The 21,076-nt window shown below is 35.4% G+C and overlaps 1 protein-coding gene and 1 pseudogene across 1 annotated transcript in view; one reads left to right on the forward strand and one right to left on the reverse strand.

The window, feature by feature from the left end:
• The window catches only part of HDAC2 (histone deacetylase 2), a 30,347-nt gene that overhangs the window by 6,938 nt on the left and 2,333 nt on the right, over positions 1-21,076 (reverse strand). The window contains exons 2-8 of the mRNA XM_029945531.1: positions 13,740-13,852; positions 12,571-12,688; positions 10,953-11,027; positions 9,994-10,132; positions 5,903-6,044; positions 2,636-2,728; positions 2,340-2,448 (exon numbers count right to left, since the gene is read on the reverse strand). Of these exons, the coding sequence (XP_029801391.1) occupies positions 2,340-2,448; positions 2,636-2,728; positions 5,903-6,044; positions 9,994-10,132; positions 10,953-11,027; positions 12,571-12,688; positions 13,740-13,852 (789 nt within the window). The remainder of the gene's footprint in view (positions 1-2,339; positions 2,449-2,635; positions 2,729-5,902; positions 6,045-9,993; positions 10,133-10,952; positions 11,028-12,570; positions 12,689-13,739; positions 13,853-21,076) is intronic.
• LOC115297060 lies at positions 6,389-6,944 on the forward strand (annotated as a pseudogene).

A 21,076-nucleotide genomic window follows, 5' to 3' on the forward strand; every position in this document is an offset into this window, starting at 1 on the left:
AGGAGGAGGGGGAGGAGGAGGAGGGGGGAGGAGGAGAGGGAAGAGAGTGAGGAGAGGAGGAGAGTGAGGAGAGGAGGAGAGGGAAGAGAGTGAGGAGAGGAGAAGAGGGGGAAGAGAGAGGGGAGGGGGGAGAGAGAGAGAGGGAGAAGGAGGAGGAGGAGGAGGAGGAGGAGACGACTTCAGCTGAATCCATACTGTCAGTACTGAACCTGACATGGGGCTTGATCCCACAAACCATGAGATCATTATCTGAGCTGAAATTAAGGGTCAAGATGGATGCTTAACCAATTGAACCACCAGGTGCTCCTTAAGTATTTCCCTACAATCCCTTCTGAGTTAATAAGGTTTAATTATTTTTTTCATGTAATTGTATACTGTGAACGTTTCTCATTAATATTCTTAAATAGTTGCACCATATGATTCATAACCTAATTTCTATTATCACTACTAGAAAAACGAGTGGTTCTTGTAATAAGATAAAAATGAATGGCAGAGATCACAATAGTAACAACATAAAAAAGGGTAGAAAGGAGATGGACAATTTGAACAAGCTGGCAATGGAGAAAGCTTAGAATCAAGTTTAAGATTTGGGATTGCAAATATCCTTATGCTTTACCAGGAAAATTATAACAGTCAGTTGAAATGTACACTTACTAATGTAAAACACTATAGTTTATCATTAAGAAAGCTATTACTTTTCAGTATGAAAGCATTAAAGCATCTTCAAAGAGCTAAGACAGGAAAATGGTCGGTTAATACCCATTTTGTACTAATATCAGGTAGATCATTTTGGGAAGATCATGTCTATTTGAGGCCAACATATGGTTATCAACTCTCTAAGTCCAACATATGGAACTACTATTTGGCCACTGTTGACCTACCAAGAAAAGGGGCAATCAAGTTTGTATGGTTCAACCTAATAAAAGCAGAATAGATTATACTATAATTCTAATGGTAACTGGTATAGAAGCAAAATATTAAATAAAATAGCCTTTAATATGTGGATTCAGTTATTGAATTCCATTCTATTTGAGAATTCTTGGAATTCAAAGCAGAACAGCACCTAACAGTTCAAAAGGAAAACAACTACAAGATCACGTACAATAGTCATTATTGATCCCCATATAACAAATTTTAAAAACAAATTAAATAAAATTTCAGGTTTATTCTTATATTCTAGAAGTTCATTCTACGAGGGTGAACTTTTACTTTGGTCTGAACTTCTACTGCAAATTAATTTCAGCACTTGATCAAATTTAAATTTCTGGTGTGGTACTCCTAATCTCCCACATTTTTTCTCAGAAAGCTACTTGAGAATGTGTGCCACCAAAAAGACAAAAATGAAGGGGAAGACAGAGGAAAGAGCAATGGGGGAGGGAGGCATACAAAAGAGAAGCAAAGAGCTCTTGGTTCTACCGTATCAATGGGGATACTCATCTAAACAGGAACAGATCAGAAGCCTAGAAGGTAAAAATGATGGGATACTTGATACACCTGAACATTTGAAGCTATTTAAGACACTGGCAGTTTAGTAATGAGTAAAGAGAAAGCTCAAGTAATGGAAAAATTGGGCAGAAAAACAAGTTATGCAAAAAAACCTGAGAAGTGCTTCAATGTTAATGACACTGTAAACAGATAATGCCACAACCAAAATTCTGGTAGAAATACTAGACTTAAATTGTAAAAACGAAGACACTGACTGTAAGGGCGTGTGCATGTGTTGGGGACAAAGTGGTGAAAAAGAGCTAAGTCTCTTCTTCCATGATAGGGAGTGCAAATGCAAAGCTAAAATAGAAAGTAACAAAATTTGCATGTTCTGTTTCTAGAAAGATAAACACAAGGGGTGCCTGGGTGGCTCAGTCGGTTAAGAGTCTGACTCTTAACCTCGGTTCAGGTCAGGATCTTGCAGTTCCTGGGAAAGAGCCCCCATTGGGGCTCTGTGCTGGGGGCACGGAGCCTGCTTGGGCTCCTCCTTCTCCCTCACTCCCTGCACCTCCCCTTTGCACGCATATGCACCCTCCTTTCCCAAAAATACATAAATTAAAAAAAAAAAAAAAAAAAGATAAACACCAAAGGGAGGAACCAAAAACACTGAAAGTGGCTGCTTCGGTTGGGACTGCAAGAAGCTTTATAGAAGTATTTATGTATGAATGCATCAACAAAATAAAACCTAATTTACTGAAACAAGACTATAGTTAATGCATACATATATTCAACAAAACCCATGAAAAATGCAAAGCACGTGGTTCTGTGTAAAAATTACAATGACAACTATTATGGGACGTGCTTGGGGAAAAAAACCAAACATTTTCCTGGGCCTATCACCCATTCATGCTTACCTTTGACGGTCAGATTGAAGCAACCAAGTCTGTCACCTGAAAGAGAGTCAGCCCCACACTGGAGCACCACAGCACTGGGCTGATACATTTCCATCACTTTTGAGATAATCTGTGTACAAGATAACAAAAGTTAGTATCTCTAAAAATATTTTAAAATTCCATTTTGATTTTATTTTTTAAATAATCTTCTCATGGGACTCTAACTCGTAACTCCAAGATCAAGAGTCATATGCCCTACTAACTGTGCCAGCCAGGTACCTCTCCATTTTTATTTTGAAAATAGTAATAATACTTACAGGCTTAAATATCTGCCCATAGGACTCATCATCTATACCATCTCTCATTGGAAAATTGACAGCATAGTATTTGCCTTTTCCAGCACCAATATCCTAAAATATATAATTAAACAGCTTAGAGAATTTCAGTGAAAATATTTGACATGTTTATTAAAATGTTTCTTTACAAGATTGTCAAACCAGGTAACAATATCCAATTCTGAATTCATACTTTAGGTTAAGAAAGGAAATAATACAGAATAAGTACATATTCCAATATTAATGGGTTGCATTATTAAGCAGAAAAGAATGAATTCCAATTAATCCGAAATGGTTATTTTGGGGAGAACAGAAATTGAACACAAATAATTAAAGGCAACATTACATGAGACCAAGAAATTGATCATCAACAAAATATATAAGACAACATTATGGCTAAAGCTATAGAAAATAAATATTCTGAGCCCAAAAACCCTGCAGAACAATTGTCTCTATAATGCAGAATCCTTCTTGTGATCATCATCTGGTGGTAGTTTATGATGAAAGATAAGCCCTGATTTTCCTGATGTTTTGACAACTGCAGATTAAAGCACCAATATCTGCTCTTTAATTGTGCTTGAAATAAATTTTGTTTCTACTTGTTGAATAAATACCACTCTTGGCATTAATACCTTCCCAAATGAAGCAAGAGAAACTTAAACCTTCCCAAATGAAGCAAGAGAATCAAAGAGCTGGGTTCAGGAATGTAGACACTTAATATATACACACACCCACAACATACACTTCTTTATTTGTATAAATAATGCACACATAGATGCATGTATATAAATGTACCTCTGCGTGTACACACCCACATATGTTCCTCGAAGAAATGGTACAGTATAAAAACTGCTACAAAACAGTTCTTTAACTGCCACACCAAAGGATTGGGGGCGACTGATACTCAGGTGTTTTAAATTATGATTCAATATATCTGAATCCTTAGGATTACTAACACTTGTACACAAGTGCTTCCCTTATCTCTCATATAATAATCTGAGGTTGATTCATTTTAAAAAAGCATAGTTTGGGGTGCCTGGGTGGCTTAGCTGGTTAACTGTCCGACTTTGACTCAGGTCATGATCTTGTGGTTTGGGAGTTCAAGCCCTGGCATCGGGCTCTGTGCTGACAGCTCAGAGCCTGGAGCCTGCTTCGGATTCTGTGACCTCCCCTCTCTCTGCCCCTTGCATGCTCGTGCTATGTCTCTCTCTGTCTCTCAATAATAAACAAACATTAAAAAAAATGAATAAAAATTTTAAAAGTAGAATTTTTCTCTTCAATAAGTTATTATGAGCCAACCTGCCATGATGACAAGGAAGTGGGATTACATATATCCTCCCAAACAAATTTTTCTTTGAAGAAATTTAAATGCTTATATATATCCAAATGCAAACCATACAGATGTGGATAAACTAAAGCAGTAAATTTCTAAACTCCTGCATTAAAAACCAAACTCCTGGAATGTCCTTTGACACTAAGATTTCAGAATATAGAAGTTGGTCAGCATTTCTCACTCCAGCCAAAGTCGGGCAACTCAGAGCCGCTCCCTTGTAGCCCCAGGATTGATCTCTTCCATTTCTTACTCAACTACTACTTTACCATCCCTTTTTTCTTTGACTTATGCTCCTTATCTAATAAATGCAAACAGTCTGAACAATGATCGAAGCTCAACGTAGTGGTCTTTTATAATTTAGAATAAATTGTCAGGTACAAAAGGGAATGTTTATCAAATTAACATCCAAAGATGCACCAAGTTTTATGTAACTCCAAATATAACTATATGTATAATGACTAATCTTGATTTCCTTACAAAATTTTGAAAACACCTTTTATAATAACCAAAGGGAAAATATTATGAGGATATTTCATAAAGTGCATGTAAAATCTTAAGTGAGTGAAGATATTCAAAGTCATCCTAAATTCCTTTAAAAACATTCATTCTCAAGTATTTTCCACCAACTTCAAACAATCCTAAGAATACCATCGAAATTAAAACACATGCTGCCTTTTGCTATTTGAGATTAGGATTATACTGAAAAGAGACTTTAATTTTTTTTTAACTTAAAATTAGAAAGGCTTTTGCTGAATATCCACTGGGTGCAATGGTTGTAGACAAAGGAATTCTAGTGATTTAGAGCAGTAGTTCTCAAACTTTAGTGCACAGAATCTGAGTTTCTGAGGCCTGACAATACCCCAGGAGATGCTAATACTGCTAGTTTAAGGTCATACTTTGAAAATCACTAGTATGTAAGTTAAGACCAAGTAAAGAAAGGCACTAAAGGAGCTAACAGGGAAGGAACTGAAAATGTAAATTTGCAATTGTAAAAGCCACATAATTTAAACCCAAATAAATCACTGATGTTCTATTTATAAGTAAAGAAAGATTTCACCACAACTTTTACTGAAAGAGCACCACCGTGTGGTCAAATAAAGAAAACTCACATATTTGAAAATAAGACCCATATTCAAACTTCTGGTTGCTAAAATAAACTACATATCACAGATATAAAAAATAATCTTAATAAAACAACTTAGAACTAATGCTGAATGCCATGCTAAGACAAATTTCCCACGTAATCCAGGCTGAATTAAAAACAGCGATTTTAAATTTTTAAATAAATTTCAACATGCATGTAGTTTGGTTCAAGAAAAACTAGTGCAAAGAGGAAAAAAACTTCAGGAACTTTGTAGAAATAAGATTTGACCAGTGGTTTTTATATTCATTCAAGAGCACCAAATGGAAGAAGATAACAGAAATAACAGAAACAATAGCACTTAATTTAACAGGCAGGCAGGATAAGCTATGGTATTCTTTCCCTAAATGGTACATACTACAAATTTCAGAAGCCTAAGGAAGAGATTAAAATCAGAGCTATTAAATCAAGACTAACCATAAAAAAAATACAAGAATCTAAAAAACGATTTATTTTCTTCCACTAATCTTCACAATCAAAGGTTTTGAAGATTCAAATAAACATCAAGAAGACTGCTTAGTGCTTCAGGGATATTAAAAAATAATTATTTAATCAAATAAAATGACCCAGCAAAAGACAGTCCTCTCAGTTTTCACTAAATTTTTGTATATTCAACAAAAGTGAATTCTAGCAAATGTTAGATAACACTCAAAAAAATGATTTGGTTCTGCATACAAGTTTCAAATTAATGACTCAAGGACACTATTAGTTTAGATACATAATTATTAGCTTCCTCAGTTCTCCTAATATTTATTCAGACCAAATTCAGTCTTACCCTCAAATCTCCTGTTCCAGGAAAGTATTCCCCGTATTTATGGAATGATACCGTCATCACACGATCTGTGGTATAAAAAGCTTCTTCAACACCATCACCATGATGGATATCAATATCAATATATAAGACTCTTTGATGATACCTGAAAACAAAGCCATACATTTTCAAAAGGTTTTAAGATGGGGAAGAACCACCATGGACTCAGAAAACCTAGTTTTGAGCTCTTGCATTCCAGAATGTTTAATCCCCTTTCTTACTTTACTTCCAGCTTAAGAGACCAGTCATATGTCTGAAGTTACAAGTTTTGAGCCTCAGAACATTAAATCCTTTCTTTAGTCCCAATCTCGGCAAGAAAATGTATTCACTCTCCCTGTGAAATGTCCTATTCAACAGGTTTTAAAAACACAGTATGTGTTTCTATACATTAACAACTGCAGATTACACTGTACTTAGAATTGTTACTTTAAAACCACTCTCCAGCTTTTCGGCCGGAACCGCCATCTTCCAGTTAATTCGCCAAGATGACCAACACAAAGGGAAAGAGGAGAGGTACTCGCTACATGTTCTCTAGGCCTTTTAGGAAACATGGGGTCGTTCCTTTGGCAACGTACATGCGAATCTACAAGAAAGGTGATATTGTGGACATGAAGGGAATGGGCACTGTTCAGAAAGGGATGCCCCACAAGTGTTATCAGGGCAAGACCGGGAGAGTGTACAACGTCACCCGGCACGCTGTGGGCATTGTCGTGAACAAGCAAGTCAAGGGAAAGATTCTTGCTAAGAGAATTAATGTCCGTATGGAGCATATTAAGCACTCAAAGAGCCGAGATAGCTTCCTGAAGCGCGCGAAGGAAAATGACCAGAAGAAGGAGGAAGCCAAGGAGAAGGGCACTTGGGTCCAACTGAAGCGCCAGCCTGCCCCACCCAGGGAAGCACGCTTTGTGAGAACCAATGGAAAGGAGCCTGAGCTGCTGGAGCCCATTCCCTATGAATTCATGGCATGATATATGTAAAAAGAAATAAAAGACCTCAAGACTGTAAATGTTTTCATGTTTAATTGAGTAGCAGTGTGGTGTCCTCTCCCCCAAAGAAATATTTAAAGCAAACTTTAATTGTGTCTAAATTCATTGGATGATTTCTTTATTCCAGTTTCGTGGGTTTGGAGGTGCCAGGGTGACTCAGTTGGTTGGGTGTCCGACTTTGGCTCAGGCCATGATCTTGGAGTCCCTGAGTTTGAGTCCTGCATCAGGCTCTGTGCTGACAGCTCAGCCTGGAGCCTGCTTCAGGTTCCATGTCTCCCTCTCTCTCTGCCCCTCTCCTACTTGCATTCTGTCTCTCAGAAATAAATATTAAAAATTATATGATGGGGTTTTTCTCTTGCTAAAAGATGTGAAGTGGTTTATTGTACAACAGAATATGCTCAGTTGATTAGGAACTGCCAGGTAATACTTCTAAAATATTTAATAGGTTGAAAATACTCCCTCTGAATTGCTAAGGAAAAGGAATTTTAAAAATAGGTAAAAGGTTATCTATTATTGCATTTAAGCTCAGTTGAGTATTCCTAATTGTATTGAGTCTTAAATAGCTGGTTTTTTTTTTTCTTTACATTTATTTTTGAAGAGAGAGACAGTGTGAGTGGGGGAGAGGGAGACACAGAATGCGAAGCAGGTTCCAGGCTCTGAGCGGTCGGCGCAGAGCCTGATGTGAGGCTCGAACTCATGAACTGGGAGACCATGACCTGAGCCGAAGTCGGGCGCTTAACGGACTGAGACACCCAGGCACCCCTTAAATACCTATGTTTAGGATAAAGAACTTCCCTTCAAAGCCTATTATTGAAAACAGATTGTTTAAGACACTGTGATTCCTACTAAATTGTTTTCCCTGTCATTTCCTGTTAGTGTTTTTTGCATGGTGTTAGGAAAAATTGAAAATGCTCTCTATTGCCACAGGTCCTTTGCATTTGCCTTTGCCTAGAAATACCTACACTTTTCTAAAGTTGGTGAATTTATGATTGTCTTTTGTTCACTTTTCATATAAGTGAAACTTCCCTGATAAAAGCATTGTAAGAAGAGGAATGAAAGTGTTTGGAATCAGAGGAGAAAATCTGCTTTGGGATGATAGAATAAAATCCCTTAATGTCTGTTACCGTGGAAAAAAAAAAACAAGAAAAAACAAAAAAAAACCACTCTCCAATAAATTTTCAGGGTTATACAACAGTGACTGGCAATCTATGGTTCATAGCCCAAATTTGGCCAATGGTCTTTTCGTAAAGCCTTGATATAAGGATAATTTTTACATTTTTAAATGGATGAAAATAAAGTTAAAACAGGAATATTTCAGGTTATGTGACAATTCAGTGAAGTTCAAATTTCAATGTCCATAAATAAAGTGCTACTAAAGCATGGCTTCTTTGTTTACATATGGTCTATGGTTTCTTTTGTGCTTCAACTGCAGAGTAAGTAGTTGTGACAAAAACCACATCAAGTACTCTTGTCTCTTCACAGAACTTCTTGGAACACCACAAACTGCAGCAATGCAATTATAACCTGAATGCATTCCACGAGCCATGTGTGTCATCACATCTTATTACTAGTATGCACCCTTGTCAAAACAAGAGAAAAGGAGAGTGAACTTTGAATGTCATCCCTTTTTGGCGTAACCTGAGGATTATCTGTTACTGACTTCAATGGCAGAGCACTGTATTTATTATATAATCATACCATAGCTATGTTAAAATAATGTAAATTGACATTATCAAATTAAGCACTTTAAAAAAAATTTTTTTTACATTTATTTATTTTTGAGAGACAGAGAGAGAGCATGAACAGGATAGGGGCAGAGAGAGAGGGAGGCACAGAATTCGAAAACAGGCTCCAGGCTCTGGGCTGTCAGCACGGGGCCTGACGCGGGGCTCCAACCCATGAACCGCAAGATCATGACCTGAGCCGAAGTCAGACGCTTAACTGACTGAGCCACCCAGGTGCCCCAAATTAAGCACTCTTAAGAATAGTCTCAACTCACAGGAAAGCACTATTCAGCAAAGTTATGAAATAAAAGTAGAATGTCTCAACATAGCAGAATTTCTTCACAAAAATAATAAGCTGTGAGCAAAGTAAATTTGTAAGGGGTTTATAAGTGGCTTATCAGCTGTCAATTAATTAAATGTCTGATCATATCAGTTAAAGAAATATGTCTAGAGGAATTAAATGAAACATGTTTAAGAATATAACCATGCGGGCAAGAACTGTTGCAAGAGTTGAGGACACAAGAACCAACATCAATAGTGAATTAAAAACCAAGGCAAATAATTTCAAGTGGTTTTCCTTGGCTCTCAATAACCTTGCTGAAACATTTTAGTTGTTTATGTGAGGAGTCAATTCCAAACTTTAAATGACTGAAAAATTAGCTTCTATGAACAGTATGCACGGAATCAACTATAGACAAGAACATCTTCAATATTGAGAAAAAACTAATTCACTACAATCTCAAGTGGAATCTAAGACATGTTATAAATGATAATAGTTAAAAAAAAACACTATAAATTTCCAAATTCTTAAGTATCTCCTCTATAGCTATCATTCTCAAACTACAGTCAAGGGTAACTTTAAAACGAACTGCTTTACTAATATAGAGATAATTGTATCCATTGGTAGAGAACAAAGCTCCATTCAATGTGGAAGCCATGCAATTAGCTAGACTCATTCAAAAAACAAATTTCATTTAATACAAGGCTTCAAATTTTTGCCTTCAAAAGTTAAAACTTACCAAATGTTAGAACACAAACTTCGGTATCATGTCATTTCTCATTAGTTGAAACTGTAACCCAAATCTAAACTTCTACACTATTTCTAGTATTTTTTAAAAGGATATTTAATGGGAGTTTTAGACATATATACGCATTTCCCATTCTCACTAATCCAAGGAATGGGAAAATGTACTGTATTTGTACAATGATTTGTAACGAATCCATACACTAGTCACCACTGAACTACTTTTAACTACCATTTACTTGATGTTTTTTAAAGTCAAAGATTCATATTGTTTTAAACCTTTTTCATAAGAAAAATATCCACACAAATGGATAAACTTACTTTAGTAACTCAAGGATGGCAAGTACAATATCATTAACATAACAGAATCCTGAGGCTTCTGATTTCTTAGCATGATGTAGTCCTCCAGCCCAGTTAACAGCCATATCAGTTTGTTGTCGGTTTAACTTCACAGCCCCAGCTGAAAAATAAGACAGGGTAGATTTTCAAAGTGTTTAAAATAAAAAAAAAATTGTAGAACTAGACAAAAGTCCTATATGAAAAAGTGTCATATATAAAAGAGTTTAAAATTACAAAAAGAAAAGGATCTTTGTCTAGGGCACTAACAGCAGTTTTTCCTTAAATATTATTCTATAGCTATGATCTGATTAAATAAAGGTATAAATGGAAAGGGGCAACTAGAGAGATGTGGAGAGAAATCTCTAAGTAAAAATATAACAGAAGTTAAGAAACTAAAAAGTTCAAGTCATCATGACCATAAAACATGGGGATTGACTGATTTTTAACGAAAGAAATAACTACTTTTATTTATTTTTTTCTCAAAGTAAGCGCTATGCCCAATGTGGGGCTTGAATTTGTGATTCCCAGATCCAGAGTCACATGCTCTACCCAATGAGTCAGCCTGGTGCCCCAAAGAAGGGGGTTATTAAAGACAACTGTACTCTACTATAAACATACAGACTACTTTGGTTATTACTAAAATCCACTACCTTTAAAACTTTTGCTCTAAACAAATAACTCAAAAGATACATATTGTCATTTTTTAAAAACTTTATTTAATTTTGAGAGACAGAGAGAGAATGAGTAGGTGAAGGGGAGAAAGGACAGAGAGGATCCCAAGCAGGCTCTGTGATGCCAGCAGAGAGAGAGTTTGACGCAGGGCTTGAACCCCACGAACTGTGAGATCTTTACCTGAGCTAAAACCAAGATTTAGATGCTTGACCAACTGAGCCACCCAGGTGACCCTAAGCCAATTTTTAAATCTGAATCAGGACACTTACCAACTGAGCCACCAGTTGAGAGCTGACAAAACTCAAAGAGGCCATCAAACACTGGACAATCCTCTCCAACATTAACTGTGAAAGATGGATTTCAGTTACAACCCCTTCTATGAACTAATGAAAGCCTTTCTTATAAAAACTTTATTTGATATAATCCACAAAACACACATCTTGGTAGAAATCTAAAGTTTGCTATTTAAAAATATACTTTATCATTTTATCCAAGGTAATTAAAGCATTATATGTGAAACACTGCCACCAAATCTTACCAGGATTATTTCTAGAACATCTCTATTACCAAAACAATCAATAGCAATCAAAATATAAAACATATTAAATTAAAACATGGACTTAAATTTAGGCATTTCTCCTCAAATACACAGTAAATTAATCAAGATTCTAAAAAATGTAAGGAGCTTTATTCCTTTATAATTTACTTTCTCTACAACTCCTTACATGCAGACTATCCATAACGTTGAACTATATTTTAGTGAGTATTAAAAAGATAAAGTAGTTAGTTGCCTACCCCATCTTAAAGGAGAAGAATTAACTAAGTTCATAACAGCCAGGGTATAGAAGAAAGGGGTATATAAAGGACCAGGAAACAACACATAAAGATATATGACATACTGCAATTCTAGTCCCTTAGTACAGACAGGATAAAAGGGACATATATGTATATGACCCATTCTCAAGTCTCTCCCCACCTCTTAAATTAGAACTTCTTCAGAAATCAGGGTAATTATTTTACATAGCTTTGTACAATCTTAATTTAACACCATAATGAATGAATTTTAGTTTCTTACTGCTCAAGTATAATCATAATCATAATATAATTCAGTGTCATGGATTAAATCAATCCTGTTAATTCATCTGTCCATCTACTCATGACTTTTAATCATAAGCCTGAATCACCATCAAAAAACAGGTATAAATAATATGTTCTATTAACATTACAAAATTTTAATGAATAAATGGTCTATAGTAGAAATGTATACAAAGTTCTATAAATGTACGAGATGTCTAGCAACTACACTTAATTTTAGTTATCAAAATTGTTCTTTAAAAAATCATCACTAAAGTCTATCAATAAAAACGCTGCAATTATTTTAGGATGACACTTTGCATTATACTTTCAAGCCAACCAATCACTAATAAAATACTTTTTATCTATAAAATGCTTCATAGAATAAAATCAAAAGTGTCACCAACAATGGGAAGGAACAGATTGTATATTACAATCCAGATTAAAGCACACAAATAGAAAATAAAAGATATATATGCCAGGTTAAGAGCAATCAAAGTATAATCACTTTTTTTAAACAGCAGGGGAGCAAGGTCTGCCTACCAATATCCTTTCTCCCCAATGTTAACCAAAACAAAGAGAAGGGGAACATCCAAACAGCTCTTTGGCAATCTGGCAAATCAACAGGCTTCAAGTAGAGTTTTTTTTTTCAAAGTAGCTTGCATATTTTTACATTGGCTTTTCAAACCAATAGTTAAAATAATATTTCGATCAGGCAGAATACCTAGATTTGGATAACTCTAATTACAAGCTTCTAAGAATACTCATTTATCCTTATCAATACTAATATGTACTTTTAGCATAGAAACGTACATCTCTGCATCTGCTTACTATACTCAGACATATTATCTGGTCTTATAGAACGTAGAAATTTGATATACTCATCACTGTGGTATTTTGTCATTTCCTCGGCAGTGGCTTTATGGGGCCTCTGTGAAGAAAACAAATATCAGAATTGTGGAATTACAATGGGTTATATCAGAGTCATCAAACACAAAATATACAATTTCCCCTAACCGTCCTCTAAAAGAACTACGTTGACCAGAACAAAATAAATTTCAAAGGCAGTCCAAATTTATACACCTGTATTTTTAGGAAACTGTATCAATTCTGAAGCTAATACCTACTCCTTTAAAAGCATTAAACAGGTCTGCCGCCAACTATAAATTAATCACTCCTTTGGCTCAACATTGATCAAATCTATGTTCAGAAACACTTTCTCTAATTTTTCATCATAAACCTTCTATCAAAAACCTACTCTATATCCAGTGAGAATGAGACTCATTCTCAATTTTAAGTCTTTGTTCAGGGTCTCTCTTCCTTTCCTTTGCCTATCCTAATTATACTTGTTCCCAAGAGTTCAATTTTATTCATGACACACTTCTCTCAGGTTGCCAGAAAGTCGTATCCAATCCTCTCCTCTAACAAATGTTTATATTTCAGAAAAATTATATATATATATCCAACATTGGTAACTGCTTCATGTCCTTTTTTCTCCCCAAATAGGCAAGAATTGTCTTGCATTTGTTTATATATATTCCCATCAGTGCAAAACCATTTAAGGCAGCTGTATCTTAAATGTTATTTATATTCTGCATGCCCCCTAACATACCATTCCATGCCAATTTTCTAGAATTTTCTATATAATTCTTTTGTAATAATCCCTGGTCAACTCTTCAGCAGCATAGCCAGGTCAACCACTACTGTAACAAAAACATTTAGTATGCTAAACTGAGTTGTTCTCCAGAATGTGAAAAGGTGGGGTAGGGAAAACTTTTTAAAAATTGTGGAGGAGCAGAAAAAAGAGAGGCTACATTTCTTACACTTTCAGTTTTCTCTGAAGAATAAAACAAAAAGAGGAGTTTCTGTTTTTTTCCAGATCTTTTCATCTGTTAAATGTCCTCCAAAGGGTAATAAAGTTTCAGAGTAGTAGATTAAAAAAGAAAAATCACTGCTGAAGATTTACCAAAAGGTTTACTCACATAGATTTCCATTTTTCTATATAAGCCATAATTTAACAGCAAGTTGTGGGTCATGCGGATCCTATGAGGTTTCATGGGATGACCCTGTCCATAATAATAATTTCCAATATCACCTAAGATAGAAAAAAGACATACTGAACACTATGAACAAGAGAATCTTCACAATCTAAATTTATTTATCATTAGTAGGCATTTACCACCTAAATAAACCTTAAATGACTTTGAATTTTCAACTTTCAAATTATATTTGAAAACCAAGATACTATGTACACGTTTACATTTGATAACTCCATTAATATAGATTACACTTATTTACAGATGAAGGCAAACACGCTTTCTGATTTTTAGTTTACCATTTATTTAGGATTAGTCCAAATAAAATACTCTGTAATGACTTACTAAAGTGGTTTGTTATTTAAATTGATAGTTACTATTCATATTCACTGGCAAATTCAGATGCCTAAGGTAAGTACACTGAGTTTCACTGTTATTATTTAAAGATTTTACCTCAAATACTACTTCCTGAATATTTACTGGCATTCTAGAAATCCTTTACAGTTAATATTATGTGGATTAAAACATTCCACACATCCTTAACACAGTCTGTAAGAGAAATTTTTGGTAAATGAAATTTAGATTGTAAAGTTTTGCTCTGATAAGACATACTCATGACATTTTTTTAAGGTAGTAAGGATATTTTGTGTCATTCTTAATGATTAAAAGTTGTGACTGCCGGCCTATCTTTCCATGACATCATATATACCAATGTTTTAAAACTTATATATAAGGTTTATTTTAAAATGAGCAGATAACACCAAAACCAGATTTTTATCTACCAAATTTCAATGAAATCAATTCTTTTATAGCAGTTTTATAATAAAAATACTAAGGAAACCTCTAAAAAATGTACTGTTTCTAATGTAACAAGCACTTTTTGCAACAGCCTGTATTAAATTAAAAATTATTTGAGTATTAATTCTAGTCTTTAAATAAATAATTCCAAAATTAAAAAAAAATTTTTTTTTAATGTTTTATTTATTTTTGATACAGAGACAGAGCATGAGAGGGGAAGGGGCAGAGAGAGAAGGTGACATAGAACCGGAAGCAGGCTCCAGGCTCTGAGCTAGCCGTCAGCACAGAGCCTGACACGGGGCTTGAACCCACAAACGTAAGATCTGACCTGAGCCGAAGTAGGAGGCTTAACCGACTGAGTCACCCAGGCGCCCCAATAATTCCAAAATTTTGTTAGGATAGTCAAGCTGATTTTAATGGCTTGAAGTTAATCATTTCAACATGAAATTATATAAAAGCTAGGGACAAAGAGTACCATTTCTCTCCCTATCTTCAGGATCAAAAAAAAAAAACCTTCCAAATTCCTGCCTAAATACATACCTTTTTTTGGTTTAATGGAGACTGAGAACTCAAAAACTTCTGTTTCTCTCTTCCATATATTTGATAATAGTCCAGGATGAATTATTCCCTTTTTACAGCAGGCCTATTTCATAACATATCTATTTCCAAATACTACTACTGCTTGATTTCGCTGGTATTATAACACTAACTCATTTTCAACACAAACTCTCTTCTGAAAACAACATATACACAGTCATTTAAAGGGAAAGCCACCTTTCTTAAAACAAGAGCCAATAACAAAGCTAAGACAATACAGACAAGTAGCTAAGCAAGGCTCTGGGGAATGTTACATTCCTGTGTATGTGTATATGTATACATACCTATATACATACATATAAAGATACATACATATATATCACAATTCAGAACCTATGTATGAAATAAACTACCTTTACAAGGTCATGCTACGAAGCTCAGCTCTACATCCGGCACCATATTTCCTTGAAATCAACTTGGTCTCAACAAATTCTTAAGGTATGGAAAGCCCACTAGAATCGCAAAGCATCACATACCCAAATTAATGCAAGGGAGGTTACTTCTAAGTTATCACTACCAAGAGAGACCAGGAGAATAAGAATAAAGAAACTAGTTTTCACAGAACTTCCAAACGCCTATATGTAAGATTTACTTAAAGGAAATGTCTCTATCACCTATTTTAATTTAAGATCAAATAACTCTAGTTACAGATATACTCAAAGTCCAATGGAAAGTCACCAATAATCTAATAATACGAAAGATGCCAATAACCTACAGAAGGGTGACTACAGTAGCAATTTCTAAGCAAATATCTTTGGGGAAAAAAAGATAACATCAATTAACATTTATTGAGTGCTTACTAGGAGGTACTATTCTAAGCACTTCACATGTACTATCTGTTGATCTTCTCAATTAATCCTATGATGTAGATATGATCACCCTTGTTCCTATAGTGAAGAAATGTGAGATGCAGCTGAGTCGGGTAATATTGCCAAAGTAATCTAGATTCAAACACGGGCAGAGCAAGGCAGACAATCGTAAGCAGCAGCTACTAGGAGAGCAATAACACTTAGAGTCGCTAGAAAGAAATGGTAGAGGAAAGCCTGGCAAGAAAAGGATATAATGAGACACAAATATTTTAATAAAGGCTTACTTAGGGTCTTTGCTAACTTCAAGAAAACAAATTAAGAAACTACCTATCTAATCCATCACTTTTTTTTTACAAATAGGGTCTTCCAATTTTGTATGAACATACATAGCTTTCAATAAGTTTTCTCTGCTACAATTTAGGGGTCCCAGACCCATCAAAAATATGTGCCCTACCTAAATGACATATGTCCACAAGAGCAATCAAGCCAACGAGAGGTGTTACTTGGTTTACCAAGAATTCTCCCAAAACATAAGGTAGTTTTAATAAAAGAACCATCTCCTACTTCTTTTTGGTTAAATCCCATATCTCAAAATTCTCTCAAGGTTGCTTTGTAGCCATCCACTTTTCAATAAACATAAAATGTCCTTTCTTGGACATTTTAAATGTTATCTTGATTTTCATCAAAATACATAAAAATGCTTTACCAACGAAGCAAACATGAGAAAAATTAGCTCAAGGTGGTTCCCTGAACACAATAAATTTTATCGTCAACATGAAGAAATCATCAAAAAGAATTAGTTTCATAAAATTTTAGCACTGTTCAACTCTTCAAAAGAAACTATCAGAATGAAATGGGTACTAACATCTACATTCTCTCCCCTAAAGTACTTGAGACTAGATGTATTTTAGATTTTTTTTTCAGGCTTTATAAATGTTGTTATTACATCTGTTATATATTATGCGGTATCCTGGGATCTACACAGCAGCCTATAATCAAACATTAGTATTTTTGCAGAAGTATGTAAATATTCACAATATGAAGAATAAAGATTATAAATATTAATTCAGATAAAGCTTTTGATTCCAAATGAGTTACAAAATTTTTCCCCATTTTCAAACACTTTTGCATTTTAAGACTGTGAAATGTATCTTTACCCCTAAAGATAAGCTGACTACAACAATTAACCTGAAAAAACAAAAACGAAAACAAACAAACAAAAAAACAAAATAAGAAAAAGCTACAGTATTATTTTCATCTTCCACGTACTACTTAGTCCATTGTCTTTAACAAACTGGCCACTGGCTTCCATAATACTGTTCTCTTGGACTTTACTCTTACCCCATAGCCACTCCTCCACCAACCTTTAAATATCAGGAGTTTCTCAAGTTCATTCATTCATTTAAAAAAATCAAGAGACTACCACGTGCCAGGCACTATTCTAGGTGCTTGGAAAAGTCAGTGAACAAGAGTGCTGTCCTAAATCTTCTCTTAGGAATGAGTCACATAACCTGTTCCATCTAGATAGAAACTTAGGAATGATCCCTTATTCTGTATCACCATTAACCAGCTCCAGCTCTATTTCCAATCCACTAACAAGTTCTTTTTACTCTCAAAACTGTTCTTAAATGTGTCCATTTGTCAGCCACAACCACTGTATTTTATGTGGACCAACATACATCAAATTCTTGCTTTCAGTCTTCCATTCATCACTCTTTACCATCATTTCTCCACTTAGTTCTATTTAAGAACCTTCAGTGGTTTTCTATTTCCCTGAACGAAGTTAAAATCTCTTAGTACAAAGTCTTGTGTGGTCTGGCCCTTTACTACCTTGCCTTGCCATCCCCTGGCTCCCCTACATCTTCCTTTTGTTTTGTGTGCCAAATCCTGAGTACTTAAACTTTGTAGTTTGCAATGTCTTACATAGGAAAACTCTCTTTTGTTCTAATTTTTTTAAATGTTTGTTGATTTTTAATTTTTTTAACATTCATTTTTTTATTTTTGAGAGACAGAGACAGATCATGAGCAGGGGAGGGGCAGAGGGAGAGGGACATATAGAATTGGAGGCAGGCTCCAGGCTCTGAGCTGTCAGCACAGAGGCCGACGCAGGGCTTGAACCCATGAACTGTGAGATCATGACCTGAAGTTGGACGCTCAACCGACTGAGCCACCCAGGAGCCCCTAATGTTTATTTTTTAAAGAGGGACAGAGAATGATCAAGGAAGGGCTGAGAGAGAGGGAGACACAGAATCGGAAGCAGGCTCCAGGCTCTGAGCTGTCAGCACAGAGCCTGGGGGGGGGGGGGGGGGGGGGGTACAAACCCACAAGCCAGTAAATAATGACCTGAGCTGAAGTCAGATACTCAACCGACTAAGCAACCCAGGTGCCCCCAAAAGAAACTTTTTTATGTTTTTTATTTATTTTTGAGAGACAGAGAGAGACAGCTCAAGCAGGGGAGACAGAGAATCCAAAGTAGAAACTCTTTGAAAACTGGCCCATTCTCTTCCTCAGGCCTTCTTTGTGAGTACTCCAAAAGGCCCACACTTGCACTATTTAGTATACAGTTTTTATTTCCATCTTTGGATTTAAATGATCTGTCTACCTGGCACACAAATATTAAACCCATCTGATACTGCTTTGGGCTTTCATGAACAAGTATAAGTCAATTGTTATGGAAAAAGAGAGGAAGAGGACTTATTAACCAGTACAAATATCCTTCTTAAACTTTTAAATCTGATCTCATTCATATTTCGATGCTATTATCATTCTCTAAGAGATTACCAATCCCAACTATTTCCTTAAATATTTATCAACAGAAGCAGTTGCAAGTTTTTGTTAAGAAAAATATTTACTAATATATATATTTTTGGGAACAGAGGAACTCCCCTCCTGTTTTTTTGTAGCTGTGTAAGGAGTTCCACTCTTGCATAACCAAAAGATACCTTACCCTTATTTAAGGTATGGAAAGCCCATTAGAATCACAAACCATCAAGTACCCAAATCTTTTAGGTACCCGGTATTGACATCTTCTTGGACAAATGTGGTAAAGGCTAAGGGGTAGACTGGGTCAAACAGTGATACGAATCTATTGTCATATGTAATATACACAAAACGCCACTCAATTTACCTGCCTGTAAGTCAGAGTGGTTTTAGGAAGCAAAGAGAACTTATATGAAAGAACTCTCTCTATAAAAATGAGGTACTAATCATTTATTCATCATAATTCAAAAAACCTTTAATTTTTATTTAGATGGTGAATACATGGACATAAGCAAAACAGACACGACTGTCCTCAGAAGCTTATACTCAGTAAGGTGGACAAAATTTAGGTGATAGAAACAGCATCACAGGACAATAGGGAGAAAAGCAATAATGAGGATTAAGGTAATTAGGGAAGTGTCTCCTTATAAGGTGAAATTTTAAGGAAATGAGTAGTATAGAATGGCTGGGGGAAGAGGACCCAAACATAAGAAAAATGGTTTTATTTAAGCATTACAGTGTACTATGTTTAAATAATGATGTGCAATTAGGACTACTGGTATTTATGAATTGCTGCTGTAATTCATTCGGCACTCTAATTTGATTATCTATTTTAGGAAAAATAATTACCTATTTTTATGGATAATATATCTACGATGGCTAAGAACCCATGCAGTTTTATCAAAAGCTATCTATCTATCTAACAAAAGGCTTTGGCACCACTATTACAAATATAAGTCTAAGAAAATCTGTCAATAGTTGGCTGCCAAATAGAATCCTTAGGAGTATACTGGGCGGAGCAATCTTGATAACTTTCATATTCTATCTTTGTGTAGTGGTGTGTGCTTTTACTGAGCCACTTGTCTCCAAAAATTCTGATGCACACTATCAAGACGAAAAAATAGAGCACAGAGCAATACACATACAATTATGTAAATTATGTATATATACAACCCATTTATATCATATACATTGTAAAAGAGGCACTAAATGTCACTGGCCTAAAGTTTGGTTCAAAAAGCACATTTAACGTTTCTAGATGAAGTGTTATGAAATGCGTTGGGGGGCGCTGGTTGGCTCAGTTGGTCAGGTGTCGGACTTTTGATTTGGCTTAGGTCATGATCCAGCCCACACCAGCTCTGTTGAATGGACCCCTCTTGGGATTCTCCTTCTCCTTCCCTCTGTCCCACTCCAGCTTCCGTGCTCTCTCAAGATAAATAAACTTTAAAAAAGTAAAATAAAGTAAATAAATAAATAAGTAAATAAATAAATAAAGCTTGGTTTGCTAATTATATTTAAGTACAGAAATCACATCATTTTAAAGTCAGAAGGGAACTCGGCGACTAGCTATGTCGTTTTACATAGTACTGATAATCTTGCAGTACACACAAGATGACCAAGATTTAGAAGGGAGTTTTTGGAAACTTGGGAGGCATGGGTCAACTGCTGTAGTTTCTGTAAAGGTTTAAAGATACCTCATCATCAATACCTGACAGTTCACCTGGAGCCGCCATTCCAGTCTTCTGAAGGGTGTAATACTGCACACCATAAAGCATACAGAGAAAAATACATGTCTTTAAGAAATCTTTCACTCTCCAGATATATTCTATGTTGCTAAGAGTGTGTGTGCCTAACGGTCCCTCTAAGCCTAAAGGTAGGATTCCTATGGTTATAGAAGCTGCTTCATACCTGTCTTCTACTTTCTTTACCAACATGTTACAAGCAGCTAATTTAGGCTAGCAGACTTTTAGTTTCAATCCAGTCCATGTTGTATAGCTTCAAGTCTCCCCATTCTTTGGTCCAGAAGCTGCTTTGCCTTTCTCTTTCCTCACAATTAGAAAAAGAATAAATTACCACTACCTTTATAAGCCGACAAAATAGGATTTGGGGGGGGGATAATGAAAATGTAAGGTTTTGGAACTAATTGTTCAAAGCTTAGTATATATACGATTATGTCCTAATAATTAGCATAATGATACCCAACCAACTTAATAGTTTCTCCAAAACATTTTATTAGCCCTCTTCCCTGACAAAAACCCAAAGAATATTCCAAATGAAAGCAACTAAAAATTCCATTCTGAAAATGAGGCAAGAGCCTTA

This window comes from Suricata suricatta, chromosome 7, assembly GCF_006229205.1.
Source record: "Suricata suricatta isolate VVHF042 chromosome 7, meerkat_22Aug2017_6uvM2_HiC, whole genome shotgun sequence".
In the NCBI taxonomy this organism is placed as follows: domain Eukaryota; kingdom Metazoa; phylum Chordata; class Mammalia; order Carnivora; family Herpestidae; genus Suricata; species Suricata suricatta.